Here is an 18699-nt window from a genome sequence, read left to right as displayed (position 1 = left end):
CACGGCTGCAGACATGTTCCCCTGGCTCACCCACAGCCGTGCACCCCAAACCCTGCACCCCCTCCTATGGCCCCGCACCCTCACGTTCCACCTCCCTCTACAGGCATTTTGCCTGCCTTTCCTCCAAATATATGTGCCCGGGGGTGCCGGCGGTGATGAGTACCCTGCTAGCCAACATCAACGCCTACTATGCCCACACCACGGCTTCTACCAATGTCTCGGCGTCCGACCGCTTTGCCGCTTCCAATTTCGGGGTAAGTCCGATGGTGCGTAAACACTCCTTCCTTCTTCTCTCTCTTCTCTTGGGAGGGGGTGGGGGGCTTGGGGAGTAAAAAAGGGCCATGCAAAACACCCCGCTCTAAACTGCAGCTGGGCAGCAAGGGGGATCAGCCCCTGCTTGCCCCAAAATCCATCCTGCTCCCGTTTTGCAGGAAGGAAAAGAGCCACCACCTTCCTGGGAGAAGGTCTAAATTTGATCCCCAAATTATTCTGGTAAAACCACGACTGAAGTCCGAGCGGACTGGGGTGCTGGGCGGCGGTGTGAGAGGAGGGGGAAACCTTGGTGTCAAAATCACAAGCAGGTGGCAAGGAGCCATCCCTGCAGCTCGCCGGGAGTTTTGCATGGCCCTGCGCCCTTTGGGCGCACCCCAGGACCACTGCAAACTCGCCTGGCTGTGCCAGCACCCACGGGTGCCCGCTGGGTGCCTCGCTTGCGGCGAGCGGGGCGAGTTTGTGCCGGGGCCAGGTGTGCCCATGGGGATGTGGGCGAGGAAGGGCTGAGCTCTTGCCCCGGCTCCCCCCGTGTCATCCCAAAGGCAGCAAGTGATTGCTCGGGATGCACAAGGGTCGAGCCAGGATCAGTGCCCAGCCCTGGGTCAGGCAAAGTGCTGGGTAGCCAGGGACACAGCCAGGGCCGAGAGCAGCTCCGGGCAGCAGCTGCTTTGGCTCACTTCCCAGTTCCCGTTGCAGGGGGTAGCTAGAGCCAAGCAAGCTGTGCCTCCGGGTCACGCAGGAGGAGGAAATGGTACGAAGAAAAAGCGCCTTTTCTCTAACGTGGAGGGTTTTAAAAACTTGTTTCTTTCTCTTTTTTTAGAGAGCCTAAGGTTGGGTCCTAAAGTGCCCGGCCGTGTCGCTTTAACCCCGAGTACCCGTCGTGTCCAGTTTTAAAGCGCTGCAGCCGTTCGGTGGCGGGGACGCACGGTCTCGGCCCAGAGCCTGGCTTTGCCGTCTCCGGCGGGCGAGCGCGCCGAAGGTTTGCGGTTGCCAGTGCAGGCTGCGGGCTTGGCTGAGCCGCGGCCAGGCGGGTGCAGGACTCACTGCCCTGTCCCGTTCCCCTGTCTTCCCCCCACCCAGGACATGGGGAGCTGCTTTGGGGTCTCCAGAGCCCTGTGGGGCAGCCCTGACCCAGCGCAGCCAGTGCTGGGGGGGGAATCCAGGGCTCTCATGGGAAGCCCATGGGGTTGTCCAAAGCCCCCCCTGGCAGAGATGCAAAGTGAAACGCCTCCTGACAGCTTTTTTGGGGCAGACTGGTTGCTTTGCCCTCAGTTCTGACACCCGATCCGCAGCCCAATGTGGGATTTGCATCCTCCTGCCTCATGCTACCTGGACAGGAGCTGGGCTGAGCTGAATTAAAGCCGCTCAGCCCCAATGGAGCCCATCTACCTGGGGCAGTTCCCTGCCCACATCCCTCGATGCAGCCTGGTCAGGCGAGTGAGGAGCCCATGGAGGCACCCAACTCCTGGGGGTCATCCCGGCCTTTCTCAAAGCAGCTTGGCCCCGAAGATGGGCGACTGCTGCAAAAGCCCAGCTGCTCTTTCCCTGCCCTTTTTTCCTGAGCTCTTTGAAAGCTTCAATCCAGGGGCCATGCAGCCCAGGGGCACAATCCTGCACACCTCTCCCTGCTCCTGTCCCGAGCCCAGGCTCGGAAGTGTTCAAGTGGGCAAGTCAGAGTAGCCGGTCCCCGCTCCGGCACTGAGCGCCAGTGAGAGCAAAGGGGATGCACGGTGTTGCCTCTCAATGCTGTACTGCGCCGTCGATGGCTGCCAGTGAGCCCCGGCCACCAGTGAGGACATGCTCTTCGCCACCGGCATCCTATGCCCACCCGCAGGGCTCTGATGAAGGAAGGAGGGAAGGAAGGACAGCGGTACAGCGGGAAGGAGAGGGGATGAGCCGGGGGCAGCACAGGCTGGGTTGGGGGCAGAGAGAGCTGGTGCAGCGGGGAGGGGGGACGGTCCCTGCTGCCTTTCCCCCATTTACCTGGCTCTGGGGTGTTTCTCCACAGAAAGAGAGGTTTGTCAAACTCCTCGACCAACTGCACAACTCGCTGCGGATCGACCTCTCCATGTACCGGGTAAGGTGCCTGCAGTGCCTCAGTTTCCCAACCTGTCTAATAAGGTCTGAAACAACAGGTGACTGTTTTCTCCCCCTCCACTCGTGAGAGTTTTGTGTGCAACTCTGCTCCTTTCTTCCCCTTTGGCAGAACAACTTCCCTGCCAGCAGTCCCGAACGGCTGCAGGATCTCAAGTCCACGGTGGATTTGCTGACCAGCATCACCTTCTTTCGGATGAAGGTATTGCTGGGGCCCCACTCACCCCATCCCCCTGGTGGGGAGCCTGACCCTCGCTGGCCCCATTTCTTTGCAAGGCTGGGGTTGTGCTGGCCCTGTGGTAGCTCCCGGGTCTGCCTCCAGCACCGCTCTTTCCCCGCACACCCAGGTCCAGGAGCTGCAGAGCCCCCCACGAGCCAGCCAGGTGGTGAAGGACTGCGTGAAAGCCTGCCTCAACTCCACCTACGAGTACATCTTCAACAACTGTCACGAGCTGTACAGTCGCGAGTACCAGACGGACCCGGTGCGTGGGTCGGGGGGAACTGGGACGCACTGGGATGCTGGGCGCTGACCTTCCCCATCCCCTGCCCTTCTCCTTCGCGCGATGCTCCTGCTCCCTTTCCAGAGGGCTCAGCCCCATGCAGGACGAGCCCCAAGCCTTGGGCAGGGTTTGAGCCCCACTGCTGTGGGGTTGAGACCGGGGCCAGACAAGGGGGGGCTGCATGGGGGCCTCCAGGGTGTTCCCAGAGCCCTCCTGCCTCCTCGTTAGCCCCGCCAAGAAATCGAACCCCACGAGTGGGGTGACCGGAGCCTCCGCTGTGTCCCCATCACTCCAGACTAAGAAAGGCGAGGTGCCCCCCGAGGAGCAGGGCCCCAGCATCAAAAACCTGGACTTCTGGTCCAAGCTCATCACCCTGATAGTCTCCATTATCGAGGAGGACAAGAATTCCTACACGCCCTGCCTGAACCAGTGAGTAGGTGCCGGGAAAGGGGACCCTGCTTTGCACCCTGGGGGATGCCCACACGGTGGCAGCAGCAGCTTTAGTCCCTTGGAAGTGGGTTGTAACATCCAATTCTACAGATGGGGAAACTGGGGTTGTAACATCCATTCTACAGATGGGGAAACTGGGGCAGGTGGGAGGTGTGGGGGGATGTATCTCCAAGAGGAGGGCTGGTCCACGCTGTGTCCGTGCTTTCCCCCTCGCCCCAGGTTCCCCCAGGAACTGAACGTGGGGAAGATCAGCGCCGAGGTGATGTGGAACCTCTTTGCTCAGGACATGAAGTACGCGATGGAGGGTGAGTCCCCCCATGCTGCCCTGAGCCAGGTGGGGGAACCAGCCAGGAGCCACACTCTGCTCCCACCTCGCCTGTTCCCTGGGCAAACCCATTTCACCCCCTCATCAACACGATGCCTAGTTTATATCCCACCCAAGAAGCACTTCCATCTTCACCCCATTACCCTGGCATCCCCGGAGCTGCCCTTGGAGCAGCCGCCCCCCAGGTTTGGGGCTTGAAGCAACACCCGCACGCACGTACCTTCCCCGTGTAGAACACGACAAGCACCGCCTGTGCAAGAGCGCGGACTACATGAACCTGCACTTCAAGGTGAAGTGGCTGTACAACGAGTATGTCACCGAGCTGCCCTCCTTCAAGAGCCGTGTGCCCGAGTACCCCGCGTGAGTGCAGCCCTTGGGGGGCAGGAGAGGGGGGTGCTTGCACCCTGGGGGCTGGCTGGCCTTACCAGGGATGGGCCTCTCTTCCAGCTGGTTTGAGCCCTTTGTTATCCAGTGGCTGGATGAGAATGAAGAGGTGTCACGGGATTTTCTGCATGGAGCGCTGGAGCGGGACAAGAAGGATGGGGTATGAACAGGACTGTCAGTGGGCACAAGAGCCGCAGCCGGGGGTGGACAAGGGGGGCTTGTCCCTTGATGCCCAGTGTGTCCCCATCAGGGCCAAAATCTCCCCTCCCTGCCTCCTGCTGACACTGCCTCTCACTCCTCCAGTTCCAGCAGACGTCGGAGCACGCACTCTTCTCTTGCTCCGTGGTGGACGTCTTCTCCCAGCTCAACCAGAGCTTTGAGATCATCAAGAAGCTTGAGTGCCCTGACCCTCAGATTGTTGGGCACTACATGCGAAGGTTTGCCAAGGTGGGCAGCTGCCAGGGTGGGGGCTGCTGGGCCAACAGTCCCAGCCCTGGTCCTGGGGGTCCTGGGTTCTCTCTGCTACCTCCCATCCAGCTGTGGGCAGCAGTACAGGGCAAACATTACACCACCTCTTAACAGCGATGCTCAAGCGAATGTGCCACCAAAAGACCCTGTGGCTCTTCCAGCTTTGCTAGCACAGGAGATTAGCTAATTAATGAATTAATTGGTTAATTAATCTAGATTAATTAAATGCCACTGGCTTCCTGCAGTGTGGGAGGGATTTGCATGCCGGCTTGATGGCTGATGCCTTCACAGCTGTGCTGGTGACGACATTATCAAGTGAATACTGAACTACACCTACAGCTCTGCTCACAGGTGTCGGGGCCCTGAGGGCACTGATAGGTCTTAATGGCCCTGAACAGCCTCACCTGGAGCCACCACCCACACACCCAGCCCTGCCCCTATTTAAACTCAGTCTAGGGCCATTAGTAGAGTTGGTAGTTTCTGGCTTAGTTGTGTCTTCCCGTAGGCTTTGCTAATGATTGTAGGATTGTGTCTGAATCTGGCTTCTTTTACCAAATGTGATGATGGCCCACAGATAAGCTTCCTAGCTTGATCTTAGATGTGTCTCATCACTGCAGACTCACTTGGAGATCCAGAATCTCAGTTGAACCTGGCTGCTATTGCCCAGCCTGCTTGCCTCGCTGGGTACTGCAGGACAGGCTCTGTCTGCCAAGGACCCTGCTGGCCTGGTGTCCTCTTTGGCACTCTGCCCTTTAGGGAGCAGCTGGCTGGTGCTGTGCTCCGACTGCCAGATGTGCTGGATCTGGCTTCTGGTGGCTGTGCCTATGTGCTGCTGGTGCATCTGTGGGGCTGGAGGGTCTAGGGGTGTCAGGGTGTATCCAGGTATTGGGTTGTTTTGCTGCTGTGGGACTCATGGTCTCCTTCTCTCCCTCCTTCCTCCTCTTTGCTGCTGTCTGGGTGTCTTTGTCGCTGCCCTCGTTTGGCTCCAGACCATCAGCAATGTGCTTCTCCAGTATGCCGAGATCATCTCCAAGGATTTCGCCTCGTACTGCTCCAAGGAGAAGGAGAAAGTGGTGACGTATCTCCCTTCTGCTTGGCACCTGCCTGGTGCTGCCAGGCAGGACTGTCCACACACGGTGGCCCCAGCCATCACCTCAGCTCCAGAGCTGGTCCCCATGACGCAGGTCCTGCTCTCAGCCTCTGTCTGACGGCAGTCCCCGAAATGCTGCCAGGCAGGGCTCTGTACCATGGCTCTTCTTGTGTCCCCCAGTGCAGGGTGGGAGGGAACTGGGGCAATGGGCAGCTGTTCCAGCCACATTTGTTGGTGCTGACTCCCCTCTCCATCCCACCGCTCCAGCCCTGCATCCTGATGAACAACATCCAGCAGCTGCGCGTCCAGCTTGAGAAGATGTTTGAAGCCATGGGTGGGAAGGAGGTGCGTATTGGGGGTGTCCAGGTGGGAGCCCTGTGGAGAGGCTGTATCAGTCCCTTCTCCCCAGAGGCAGGTCCTTCCCCGGCTCTGTGGTGCTGGGAGCACACCCCAGTTCCTCACTCCTGTCTGGGATCACGCTGTCCCACCCCATGGCACCCTGCTCCCCCACCATGTCAGATGACTGATGGGCTTCACCCTGCCCAGGGGTGCATTTGGGGTGCAGAGACTCCCCCCCAGGGCTGGGCCAGGCACCCTGACAGCTTCTCCAACCTGTCCTTCCTCCAGCTGGACACAGAAGCCAGTGACATTCTCAAGGAACTGCAGGTGAAACTCAACAATGTCCTGGATGAGCTGAGCCGAGTCTTTGCCACCAGGTACACCTGGGAGAGAGGGGGTGGGTGGTGGGCCAAGGAGAGGTTTGGGGGTCCAGGAGCTGTGGCCGGGGCCAGCCTGGGGGGGTCTGCTCGGCCAAGTGGGTTCTGGGCGCAGCCGTGGGGGATGCTGAGCTGCCTGGGCGTTGCGGTCCCCAGTTTCCAGCCGCACATTGAGGAGTGCGTGAAGCAGATGGGTGACATCCTGGGCCAGGTGAAGGGCACCGGCAATGTCCCTGCCAGCACTTGCAGCAGCGTTGCACAAGATGCTGACAACGTCCTGCAGCCCATCATGGACCTCCTGGACAGCAAGTGAGTGTGGGGGGCAACAGGGACCCTCACCCTCCCCAATGCCTGCTGTGTGGGGAGTGTGGGGGACCTGCAGGGTCAGGGTGACCGGGCAAGGGGTGGCATCAGGGGTGCCATGCCGGGACCTTCAGCCCCATCCCCTCTCTGCAGCCTGACGCTCTTTGCCAAGATCTGTGAGAAGACAGTGCTGAAGCGGGTGCTGAAGGAGCTCTGGAAGCTGGTGATGAACACGATGGAGAAGACCATCGTCCTGCCCCCGCTCACTGACCAGACGGTGAGTGATGGAGAGGGGGACCAGGGACAGGGGACCCTGCAGCTGAGACACAAGTGGCTGATTGAGGCCAGTGTGGGACATTGATGGCCAGGTGCCCACGCTGGCTGCTGAGGGGGTGGGGACTTTGGTGGCCTCCCCAAACCTGCCCCTAGCTCATGGCCAGGGAAGGGATGGAGGAGAGAAAGGTCATCCTTGACCCAGGTGCCCGGTGCAGCCCAGCACCCTCTTGCCTGGCTTTGCCAAAGGACCTTCCTGCCATCTCCATCGTGGCACCAAAAGGGGCGCTGGTCCTTTCTTCTCCATTCTTCCCTCTGAGCTGGGGCAGCATCCCGTGCCATGCTCGTCAGCACCGGCTATAGGCACAGTCCCTGTGCCAGGAGGTGAATCGGGAAGCTCCTGGAGTGCGGGGAGCCACAGCATATCGGCCTTGCTGTGGGGCTGCCTGGGGAGCAGGGACTGGCTTTGTGGGGATGGGGGTGATGTGGGTATGGGGGGGTATGTCCCTGCAGCAGGGCTGAACTCTTCCTTGCTCATGGGCTGAACAGGCTCTAGAGGATCAGAGCGAAGCCCAGGGAATGGTCCCTCCTCAGAGGGAGGTTGCCTACAGGCTTCGAGGCTCCGTATCGCATCGCTGTGTGTCTGTCCTCCCCCACACGTAGCCATGCACCCTGAAGCTTCCCAGCGTGGCTGTTCCCTCAGGGTCAGGCAGGGAAGGGTGACACCAAGGGCTCTGAGCTAGCCATACATCTGTCCCTCTCGGTGGCTTTTGTCACTGTCACAAAGCTGGGCTCAGGCTCTTACTTGCAGTCCCTCGAGCCACCGGCTGCTGTGTTACCTTTCTGGGGCTGTGGGGCTCTTCATGCTGTGTCTGTAAGGGACAGCACCTTGGTGACCTGTCAGCCCTCACCTCACTGGCACCTTGTCACAGTCCAGAGCCCCGCTCAGGTCAGCTCTGCATCATACCCGGCCAGGCTTGCACACTCTTGGCCAGAGGTGACCAATTCTAGCAGGAACACTGCTGCCACTGGGTCCCAGTCGCCGTCCCATCCCCTATCTCTGTCCCTTCCCGGCCATGTGTGGCTATGCTGTGCTCTGGAGGCAGTGAGCCCTGTGCTGAGGGCAGAGGAGGTGGCATGGACATGTGGATCTGTTGGGCAATTTTCCTGGGGGGCCGTGCTGGGGCTGGTCCCTACGGCAGGGGACAGACCGCCCAGGGTGACTCTGGGCTCCAGGCTGGGGGTGACCGGGCAGTTTGGCAGCGTGGGGCTACGTGTCAGAGCTGAATGTCGAGTGGGGTCCCGTCAGCTCCCTGGAGCTGAGTCGCCCTGGGGCAGAGCCCCATTGCCACAGTGAGGAAGGACTGGGCAGGTTGGGATGGGGCCACTGCAGGGCTGTGGAGATCTGTGGTGCGGGTGACGGGGCATTGACACCAAGTGCTGTGGCACGTCAGATGGGGGACACCCATGGCTCTGCCGTCCCTCCTGGCTGGTGGGAGTTGGGGGGTGGCCAGGGCTGGTACCTAGCTGTGGGGCAGCTGGGGCTGGGGAGGATGGAGGAGGGGGCCGACACTCATGTCATGGTTGTTCTCTCCAATTGCTCCGCTCGCCTCTCAATGGCAGATGATTGTAAGTACGGCAGCTCCCTGTCTGTCTGTCTGTCTGTCCGCTGTGTGTCGGTCCTGGCCTCGCCGGTTTTTGTCTTGTGTGGCTGCCCGTGCCCTGCCCACACCCTCCTCCGGCTCCCGACTTGGTCCACCTCTGTGGTCCCCATCCTCGTGCTGCCTGCTTGGCACTGGCTCCTGGCGGGCATTTGCCCGTGGCCCCACCTGGGTTTTGGGGGGTTGAAAGGTCCTGGACAGATTCGTGGTGCCTGGATGTGGGGAGGTGCAAGGGTTAGTGATGGTGTGGGAGGGGATGGTGGTGGGGCAGTGCCATGTAATCAGGGACAGCCAAACCCAGGCTGATCCCATCTTCCTCCATGCTGAGGGTGAGAGAGGCCACTGGAGACATGAGCAGGGGGAGCAGTGTGTGCCTGGCAGTCAGGGCTGCTCTTCCTGACCCCTTGTGCCTCAGTTTCCCCTTGAGGCCCTGGCTGGGGTGTGGCTATGGTGGGCACTGAGGGCAGAGGCTTTCCCTGCCTGCGGAGAGGAGCATCTCCCTGGGACACGATGGTCCCTGGCCCGGTTGCTCAGTAGCAGGGCAGGTTACTGGCACAAGTTATGGGACTTCTTCCCTGGTCAGGATATGGCCCAGGGAGCCGAGGCTCCTGGATTCCCTTCTTGGCATTGCTGCTGAGTCCTTGCATGGCTTTGACTGAGCAGTTTCCTTTTGTTTGTCCTCTTCTGCTCAGTCTGTGGCCATGGGCTTATGCCCCACCGTGCAAGGGAAGGGCCATGCCCACTCCCAATCCTGTCCCCACCCCCGCTTTGACCACAGGCACTGGTGGTTGGGTGCTGGATGCCAGTCCCTGTGGGGACAAACACCCGTCCCCTGTCCCCCAACACCTTTTGTGTCCAACAGCAGCATTTGGAGAGACCCTGGGGGTCCCTGAGCCTCCCCTCAGACCTCATGGGGACCCCATGTCCCAGCCTCGCTGAGGCTGCTGGGGGACTGTGGTGGCATCAGCTCTACAGGGTACAAGGTTGTCTTGTTCACCATCACCCTGTGCCTCAGTTTTCCTCCAGGGCAAGAAATCCTTCTGGCAGCCCTGCTTGGCCCTAACTGTGCTGCTTGTGCCTCCTGCAGTCTTCCCTGCCAGCTGACTCCCCTGCTATCCCCTCCTGATTCAGACGTGCCCCAGCCCTCTCCCCCCTCCAAGAAGCTGGTTAAGACCCCCCCACATAGGCACTGCTGCCCCATTTTACACTGTTTCTCTTGCCACTGCTGGGCTTGGGTCAGGGTGGGGTTGTCACTGGGGTCAGTACTGCAAGGACCAGAACTCTGTGTGCAAAACCCAAGCAAAGCTGTCTCCTCCATTCTCCCTCCCCAGCATTGTGAGCATCTGCCAGAGCTGGAGGGGAATGTGGGGGCACAACAGGCTGCCCACGCACAGTGCCAGCTGGCTCCTGCCTCCCTTTATCCCAGTGGGGGGCCAGTCCCCCATGGGCTCAGCATCCCTGTATCCCAGCAGGGACCAGCTACCAGTAAGCCCAGCATCCCAGTGTGGGGACCAGTTCTCCATCAGCGCAACATCCTGCGTTCCAGTGGGGACCGGTTGGCCCAGCACCCCAAAGACATCAGTCCCTCGCTGACCCAGCATCCCTCAGGGGACCAGTCCCCTACTAACCCAGTATCCAGTGGGGACCAGTCCCCCATGGGCCCAGCACCCCAACAGGGACCAGTCCCCCATTGGTGCCGGTTGTCCTTTAGGAGCTCAGAAATGTCTTTGCCGCCAGCTTGCGGCCACCCCATATACCCAGCCTTGCCCCGCGCCCCCTGTGTCCCGTCCCACGCTGGCCCCCCAACCCCCCCACTCAACCTCTGACATTGCTTCTACAGGGCACGCTCTTGAGAAAACATGGCAAGGGGACAGAGAAGGTAAATAGCTGTGGGCTCCGTGTGTGTCATTGCCCCGTGGCCACGCTCGTGGCCCCACACCCGCCTGCTGTGGAGGTCCAGGCTTGTCCGTGCTTCCTCTGTCGTGCTGTCTGGATGTGCCATTGCCTGCGTGGCGTGTTGTGTTGAGGTGTGCCGTGTTGTCCGGGACGTGCTGCCTGTGTGCAGGATGGGGGTAGTGACCTGTTTCTGTGTGTTGCCTGGGGTAGAGAGTGGGTGTCGTGTGATGTTTAGCCCCCGTGGGTGGGTATGTGGGGTGTTACCCATCCCCAGGCAGGCACGGGGGATGCTGCTCCACAGCACTCGGCACCCCTCCAGGTGCCTGGCGGGGACAGGGTGCCCAAGCACGGGAGAACCCAGGCACAAACCTGTCCCACTACTGGGGGCTCAGGAAGAGGTGACCCCCAGGATACTGGGATGTGCAGGGCACACTGGGGGCCGTGGAGCTGCTGAGATCCCCTGGACCTCTGAGCCCACTTCCCCCTGATGTGGGGGGCCTCAGCAAGGCTTGCTGAGCCCCAAAGCTTGCCAAAAGGGCTTTCTCCAGACACACGGGCTCTCCCTCTGTCTGGGTGCTCCCCACCACCAGACTGGGGGCCCAGCACAGCCCTCCAGTCTGCCTGCTCCCAAAACGCAGCTCTTGGGAAGAGCCACGCCAGCATGTGTCTGGGCAATGCCTGCAGCTCCCCCCGGCTCCCCCCTTCTTCCCACAAGGGACACTTGGTCCTGCCCCAGTTTGCTGAGCAAGCTGCTTTCCTCCACTTGCTGCTATTTCCCGAGGCCCAAACAAGGTGGGGAGCAAGCCTGCCCCCACTCAGGAAGAGACCTGGCACGCTCATCACAGGTTCACCAGCAAGTGCGCGGGGCTGAGCCTTTGCGGGTGTGAACTGGTGCTGAACCAGTGGCACCAGCGGAGAATGGGGCGCAGCCAGAGGAGACTACAGCGCCGGAGCCCGCACGGCTGGGGGATGTGGGGGGCCCAGACCTGCGGCTGGCTGCTGCTGGGGCCACCAGTAACTGTCCCTTGCTGTTCTCTTCCAGAGCAGGGTGAAGCTGCCCAGTCACACTGAAGTAAGAACATGGCTCTTCTGCTCCCCACTTGGCTCTGGTCCCTCCTCTCGCCTCCTCCCCGTCCCTTGTCCCGTGCGCTGCGGGCTTTTGGGGGTCCCAGCTCAGTACAGTGTCCTGTCGTGCTGTTTGGGTGATACCAGTGTCCCCAGCTCCCAGCCTGTTCACTGGCTGGGGGAGAAGGGGACAGCAAAGGAAGGATTAATGGGACAGAACTCGGGTGGGGGAGCACAAAGGGTTAATGGGGGTACAAAATGAGGGTATGGGGGGGGCCAGACCCCTGCAGAAGGTAATGGTTAGTGGGATAGATGCTGGGGTTTCTTATTGCTGGGAAGGACTGGAGCTACTGGTGCCTGGAGGGGGAAGGAAGTGGGAATCGCTGGCTCTGCCCCGCTGGGCCCCAGTTTACCCAGTTGCATGGTGCACACTGGAGGGCTCGAGAAGGGGAGCTTGCGCTCAGCCCTGTAAGCAGGTGCCAGACCAGGGAGGTAAGAGGGATCTGCCTGTGCCATGGGGCTGTGTCTCCAGGAGCTGTGCCAGTGGACCCCATGGAATGGCTTCATGGCCCCTGCCCATGGGGGTGGCATGGCACAGGGCAGGCAAAGGTGGCCAGGGGCTCCCATCTGTGGTGTTCCCTGGGGTGCAAAGGGGCCGGGAACCTCCCTGGGGCTGGGACTGGGTATGGGTTCAGGTGGCAGGGGGGTGTTTGGCTTGGCTGCGCCGCATCCTCCCCGTGCCCACTGTCCCCCTGCACTCACCCTCTGCTCCCCCCACCCCAATGACATATGATTTTCCATGCGGTGCCAATGATGTGCCGTGCCGGGCTCTGTTGGATGCAGAAGTGGGTGCTTGGGCACCACAGGGAGCAGGATGGGACCCTTGGGCCAAGCTGCTTGTGCTGAGCAGGATCTGAGGTCCCTGATGCCAGGGGGCTGTCGTGCCCTGAGGTCCCCAAGCCCCCAGCCACACACCTGTGCTGAGAATTCAGGGGCTGGGCTGGGGGCTGCCAGCCCTGCACCCGCATCACCATGCCTGGCATGGCCAGTGGTCCCTGGGGCTCTCCGAGGAGCACCTCTCCAGCCCCCTGAAACTTGGGGGGGCCGGGGGGAGTCCCCAGAGCTGCAGCAAGCTCCTGGCACTGTGTGCCCAGCCTGGCCGTGGCACCCCCAGCCCGGCCGCTGACTGGGGCCGTTCCTGTCTCTTTGCTCTCCGCAGGGCACGCAGATGATTTTCAATGCAGCGAAGGAGCTGGGGCAGCTCTCTAAGCTGAAGGTAAGGGCTGGGAGGGTGGGCTGGGTGGGGGCAGGCAGTCTGAGCTCCTCTCTGCTGGGGCGGGTGACACTTTGCAGGCTGGCACTGTTGCAAGGACCCCACCAACGCTCGTTTGCTGGCACGGCTGGGGCGAGGGGAGCGGGGCCCTGGTCCCATGCTGAGAGCAGGATTCGTGCCCTGCAGGACCACATGGTGCGGGAGGAAGCCAAGAGCCTGACCCCAAAGCAATGTGCAGTGGTGGAGCTGGCGCTGGATACCATCAAGGTGAGGGCACTCTGGGGTACGAAGGGGTGCCCCTGAGGGCTCTAGCCCTGAAGCACAAACCCAGGGGGGTGCTGGGCGGGGGCAGTTCCAGCAGAGCCACTGAGGACACTGTGGCCGTCTTCCCCCCCCCCCTCCAGCAATACTTCCACGCCGGCGGCGTGGGGCTGAAGAAGACGTTCCTGGAGAAGAGCCCCGACCTGCAGTCGCTGCGCTACGCCCTGTCCCTCTACACCCAGGCCACTGACCTCCTCATCAAAACCTTTGTGCAGACTCAGGCTTCGCAGGGTAGGACGCACTGCCCTGGGCCCCCACCCGGGCTCCTTATCCCCACACACGGGCACGGCTGCCCCATGGTCAGGGCCCCACCGTGCCTCTGTCCCGGTGGAGTTGGGGACCCCGGCCAGGCTCGTGGAGGGGTGGGAGGGAAGGGTTTTACCTCCCATGATTTGCAGGTGAAGAGGGGCTGTGGGTGCCCAGAAGAAGCCTGGCACCCCTGAGTCCTTCACCAGCAAGAAGAGTGTGTCCCCAGTGCCAGGGCATGGCTGGGCTGGCACAGAAATGGGGCCCATGGGTGGGGGAGAAGGTCACGCATCACCGTGTTTGTCCCCTCTGGATGGCCCCTGTCACCTAGCACAGACACCTCTGGTCCAGTGCTGCCTTGGAGCTGCTGGTCTTGGCCGAGCAGTGCCAGTCTGGCCAGGGCTCAGACCTCTTGCAGGATCAGCCGGATCCAGATGCAGTGCCAGGGCCCGTCCTGGGCACACTGGGTGCCCCACATACCCCATGATTTGGGATCTGTCCAGGATGCCGGGTGCCTCTCAGGCACGTCCCCCATCCCAGAGTGATGCAGTGCAGGGTGCTGGGCACCTTCAGGGTAGGACTGTATCTTTAGCTCTAAATGCTGCCCTTTATTTTGTCCCTTGGCTGCTCGAGTAGGGGACGGATGCTTGGTGGCAGTCATGGGCCATCGCATAGTGCCCCAGCCAGGCTTGTCTGCGTCCTTAGGGAGTGGGACGTGCGTTTGCTGTCTGTGCGTCTCCTGTAAGGGACATCTGTCCTGTCTGTGCCTCCTGTGCCAGCCATGTCAGGGGTGTGGGGTTAGGTCCGGTGGGTGCCAGCACCCCTGGGTGCAGTCTGGCCTCAGGACCCCCTGGGCTCAGAGCTGGGTGGTACCCGGCACTCCTGTGTTGCTGCAGTGTTGTCCAGATGCTTGGCCGTCCATCTGTCTGTGAGATCTGATCTTTCTCTCTCTTTGTTTCCCCCCCCCTCTTTCACTGTTCCCGTCCCCCACGCACATCATCTCCTTCCTCCTCTCTTCGTCTACTCTGTGCTGTGTCTCTTGTCTCTTTCTCTCTCCTTCCCACTAGTTCATGGTGGGAAAGGTATTAGGTTTACCCTTAGTGAAGAAATTTATCCTGAGAAGGGTATGTGTGCCGCTCGCCTGCCCCTGCACCTGCCTGCTGCCGCCGGCCTGGGCTAGTAACAGTCCCGGCACTGCGAGCCGGGGTGGCCAGGAGCCCTGTCCCAGCATCGCTGGCCTTGGGGACCTCTTGTGTGGGCAGAGCTGGAGCCCTCTGCCCACAGACTCACACTCCCAGGGCTGCTTTGGGCTGAATTTGGAGGAACTGTGCTCAGCCGTATTGACCACCCCCCAAACCGGGGAGGGGGGCTGTGTCCCATGGGGATGGGGGTGCCCGCCTTCGCTTGCAAGCTCTGGGCACCCCCCCTGTTGTCCCCGGTGCCTGGGGGTGGGCACCTGCCACGACCTCCCTGCAAGCTGGGGAGCTGTCCCAGTGGGACGTGTGGTCCCAGGGGAGGCCATGATCATGTCCGTGTCCCATCCACCCTGCTGCCAGAAGGACCATTACTAGCCTTGCTCCGGCGAGCTCCGTCCACCCGCCCCCGGGGCGTAAGGAATGAGCCCAGCTCCGTGGGCCCTGCTTGGCCTCCATCGCACCCTGCCGGAGGGGCTGGGACTGCACCCCACGCTTGGCCTCCCGTACCCAGACACCCCCTCCTCGCCCGCCATTGCCTCCATTTCGGCTCAGCATGCGGCACTGCCCGGGTGGCGGGTGCCTGGGGGGATGGCGTGCTGGGGTGGGGCGGAGGATGAAGGTGGATGGAGAGGAGAGTGTGCCATCACCAGCCTCCCCCCCAGCCTGGCACCCTCGTCCTGGGGGCCATGCAGTGACACACGGGGATGTGTCCTCCTTTGCACTGTTATTTCCACCCTGGGAACTTTCCGCCGAGCTCGGTTTGGTCTCCTCAGCCCCGTCTGACTCATGGAGCCTGTCCCTCTGCCTTGCACTCCCTCCTTCACCCATGGGTGCATGCACGGCTCTTGGCGGGGAGGGAGTGGGCTGGGCTGTTGGTCGCAGGTCACCCGAGTGCCCCAGGCTCGGGGACCCCAGGGCTTGATGTGGTCCCTGAGATAGAGGGAGCAGGTCAGCCCCAAGCCCCTGGCAGGGCCACGGCTGCCCTGTGGCACAAAGGCCAGATCGGGTCCCTCCTGCCTGGTGCTGTGCCCATGCTCGTAGCCATGCATGGAGCACTGACACCCCCCCCATGTCTATAGTAGGGGGAGCTGGGTCACTGTCCCCTGCCCCATCCCACCCAGGCACCTCTGCCCCTGCCTGGGCAAGGGGGGCTCACTGGGCCCTGCCAATGTGGGGTGGGATGACAGGGAGCCAGCCTGGTGCTGGGGATGTCCTGCCGTGCCCCAGCCCAGCCTGGTGCCGGCTCCAGCTGTCCCTGACAGTTGCGCACCTACGCTGCTGTCCCCCCAGAACTCTTTGGCAGAGGCCAAGTTGGGCCAAATCCTACTGCTCACCCCTTCCCCGCCCCGTGGTGGGTGACCTGCCTCCTCCAGTGGGGTTGGTGGTGGGCAGGGGATGTCAGGGACGCAGGGGGACCAGGCACTTATGTCTCCTCCCTTTGCCACACAGGCTCTGCTGTGGATGACCCTGTCGGGGAGGTGTCCATCCACGTGGAGCTCTTCACCCATCCTGGCACTGGCGAACACAAAGTCACTGTCAAAGGTGGGTTCTGCCGGCTGCGATGTCAGGGTCTGGCGGGTGGCAGTGCCCTGTGAACCTCACGTGCTCCCTCCTTGCAGTGGTGGCCGCGAACGACCTCAAGTGGCAGACGTCGGGCATCTTCCGGCCCTTCATCGAAGTCAACATCATAGGGCCCCACCTCAGTGACAAGAAGAGGAAATTTGCCACCAAATCCAAGAACAACAGCTGGGCCCCCAAGTACAATGAGAGCTTCCAGTTGTGAGTAGCACCACGGGGCTGGGGATGTGGGGCTGGGCTGGGGGGGGGTGTCCCCACAATGTGGGGACCCCCTCTTCCTGGGATCTGCCAGTGAGTTTGCTTGTCCCCTGGGCAATGTTTTAAATGTTTTCTCGTTGGGAAAAGGAAAAAAAAAAAAAAAAAAAAAAAGGCTTTTTTAGGGGCAGTGGGGAGGCAGCACCCATATAGGGTGCTGTCGCAGAGCCAGGGGGCCTGGGAGCGTGACCCCCTATGTCAACACTGCCTGTCCCTTGCCCCCCCCGCAGCACGCTGGGGACGGAGACGGGCCCTGAGTGCTACGAGCTGCAGGTGTGCGTGAAGGATTACTGCTTCGCCCGTGAGGACCGGACAGTGGGCATCGCTGTCCTGCAGCTCCGTGATATCCTGCAGCGACCCGGCTGTGCCTGCTGGCTGCCCCTGGGCCGCCGCATCCACATGGATGACACCGGCCTCACTGTCCTCCGCATCCTCTCCCAACGCAACAATGACGAGGTGGCCAAGGAGTTCGTCAAGCTCAAGTCGGACACACGCTCAGCCGAGGAGGGCAGCAGTTAAACCCCTTCCACTCCCCAGCCCTCTCCCCCCACTCCTGGCCCCTTTTCTACAGCATCCTCCAGCCATGTATAAGCCATAAGAGCGGCCACAAGAGGAGTCTTCTTCCCGGCCCGGGTGTGGGTGTGGGGGGGACATGGCTGCAGTGACAGAACCCCCCATCCCTCCCTTGGCCCGACTGGCTGGGTGACAGTGGTGCAGAGCATGGCCATGCCCCCATCCTACCCCGATGGGAAGGTGCTGGGACTGGTGGGGTTGCAGGGAAGGACTGGACCCCGGACTGGGCAATGGGACAGATCTACTTCTTCCCAGCCTGTCTGAGATGGAGGAACCCTACTGGCCCATCCCTGACCCTACCTTGTCCTACCCAGCCCCAAACTTCATCCAGCGATGCAAGGAAAGGGCTGGGGGTGGTGGTGTTGTCTCGTCCCACCCGGGGGTGTTGGTGAGTGGCTGGCACAGCACGATGGCCGATGGCCCCTTGTCTCCATCCCTCGAGCAATGTCCGGCGCCCTGAGGGACAGGGAGGCTCCCACCCGCTGAGCACCCTGTACATATGTAAATAGCTGTACATACACGGGGCAGCCGGACAACACGGCTGTGTCCTGCACCTGGAAGGGCTATTGGGGCTGTTGGGTCGGCGGGCACAGCCCCTGCATGCCCTGCACAGTGTCCCGTCCCTGGCTGGCAGCAGCATCACCGGGGCCGGGAGCGGCAGGGAGCAGCCCCCGGCCCGTATCCTGTCTTCCCTGCCTTGCCGCCACTGTGGGCTGCCCCGCTGTCACCCCCAGGGTGCCAGGGCCTGGGGGCGAGGGCTGGGGGAGCTGGAGCAGAGGGACCCGTTTCCCTTTGCTCTGGCCAGTGGGGACCAGCCATCCCTGTGCAGTGCAGCAGCGCCCGTGAGACCTCCTTGGCGCAAGCAAGACCCTTCTCACTCCCAAACCAGAGGACCCCTCCCTCCCCTCCCAGTTTCCCATTAACCGCCATTTCTGCGTGATCAGTGGTGTGCGTGTCTTGTGCGAGTGCCCGGGAGGCCAGGGTGCGTGGTGTCGGGGATGGCCGCCCCAGCTGGCCAGCTTGCCCTAAGTACCAGGGAAGACGGAGGCCTGATGACCCTACAAGTCGATATAGCTCTCTCAGCCCCATCCCAAAACAGGGTACCCCAACTGGCCCCCATGGTCCTTTTTCTATAGGGTTTGCCTGGGACCAAAGGGTTTAGCTTTCCTCTCTCGTTTCTGTTCAATGTTTACACCCCTTTTCTAACCGCTGCTCCCGCACGGCCAGGCTGGGGCTCAGCCCTGCACCCTCCGACCGTGGTGCCCCTGGTCCCGTGCCCCTCCCCAAACGGTCCTGTTCGGCATGTGATTGAACCGACCAATTCTGCTCCTGTAGCACATGTGTCACTGATGCCTGTGTGTCTGTACCACCCCGCGCGGCACTGCCGGCGGCGGCTACCATGGATGCATGACAGTGAGATGTTTTGCACTATTTTGAATTTTTTGGGCTCTGTAAAAATATTTTATTATAACTGACATTAAAAAGCACACCCTTCACTGCAGCTACTGTGGGGGTGTGGGAGGGCAGGCACCCAGGGGCTCTTCATCCCCATTCCCACCCCAATCCAGCACTTGCACCTTTAAGGTTAACACCAAATAAATAGTCCAGGGACGCTACAGCAACTCTGTCTGCACTTAGCATCCCTGAGGGCTGCTCTTCAGCGCACCCACCCTTTGCAAAGCCCAGGGCTTCAAGACAGGGGTTAAATGGAAGTGGGACAGACCTGTCCTGAGAAGTGTCACTCTATTCTCAACCACTG

At 61.5% G+C, this 18699-nt stretch overlaps 1 protein-coding gene across 1 annotated transcript in view; it reads left to right on the top strand.

The window, feature by feature from the left end:
• UNC13A (unc-13 homolog A) overlaps positions 1–18440 on the top strand; it is a 33280-nt gene extending 14840 nt beyond the window's left edge. The window contains exons 21-43 of the mRNA XM_075037420.1: positions 104–254; positions 2282–2350; positions 2480–2569; positions 2715–2849; positions 3163–3296; positions 3537–3622; positions 3876–4002; positions 4090–4186; positions 4330–4473; positions 5484–5567; positions 5852–5929; positions 6212–6300; positions 6457–6609; positions 6757–6880; positions 10378–10416; positions 11476–11505; positions 12718–12774; positions 12958–13038; positions 13176–13323; positions 14406–14462; positions 15984–16076; positions 16154–16313; positions 16598–18440. Of these exons, the coding sequence (XP_074893521.1) occupies positions 104–254; positions 2282–2350; positions 2480–2569; positions 2715–2849; positions 3163–3296; positions 3537–3622; positions 3876–4002; positions 4090–4186; positions 4330–4473; positions 5484–5567; positions 5852–5929; positions 6212–6300; positions 6457–6609; positions 6757–6880; positions 10378–10416; positions 11476–11505; positions 12718–12774; positions 12958–13038; positions 13176–13323; positions 14406–14462; positions 15984–16076; positions 16154–16313; positions 16598–16886 (2515 nt within the window). The 3' untranslated portion in view covers positions 16887–18440. The remainder of the gene's footprint in view (positions 1–103; positions 255–2281; positions 2351–2479; positions 2570–2714; positions 2850–3162; positions 3297–3536; positions 3623–3875; positions 4003–4089; positions 4187–4329; positions 4474–5483; positions 5568–5851; positions 5930–6211; positions 6301–6456; positions 6610–6756; positions 6881–10377; positions 10417–11475; positions 11506–12717; positions 12775–12957; positions 13039–13175; positions 13324–14405; positions 14463–15983; positions 16077–16153; positions 16314–16597) is intronic.
• Positions 18441–18699: the final 259 nt, after the last annotated feature.

This window comes from Buteo buteo, chromosome 10 (genome assembly GCF_964188355.1).
Source record: "Buteo buteo chromosome 10, bButBut1.hap1.1, whole genome shotgun sequence".
Lineage (NCBI taxonomy): Eukaryota > Metazoa > Chordata > Aves > Accipitriformes > Accipitridae > Buteo > Buteo buteo.
This window is presented reverse-complemented; position numbering and strand designations above follow the sequence as displayed.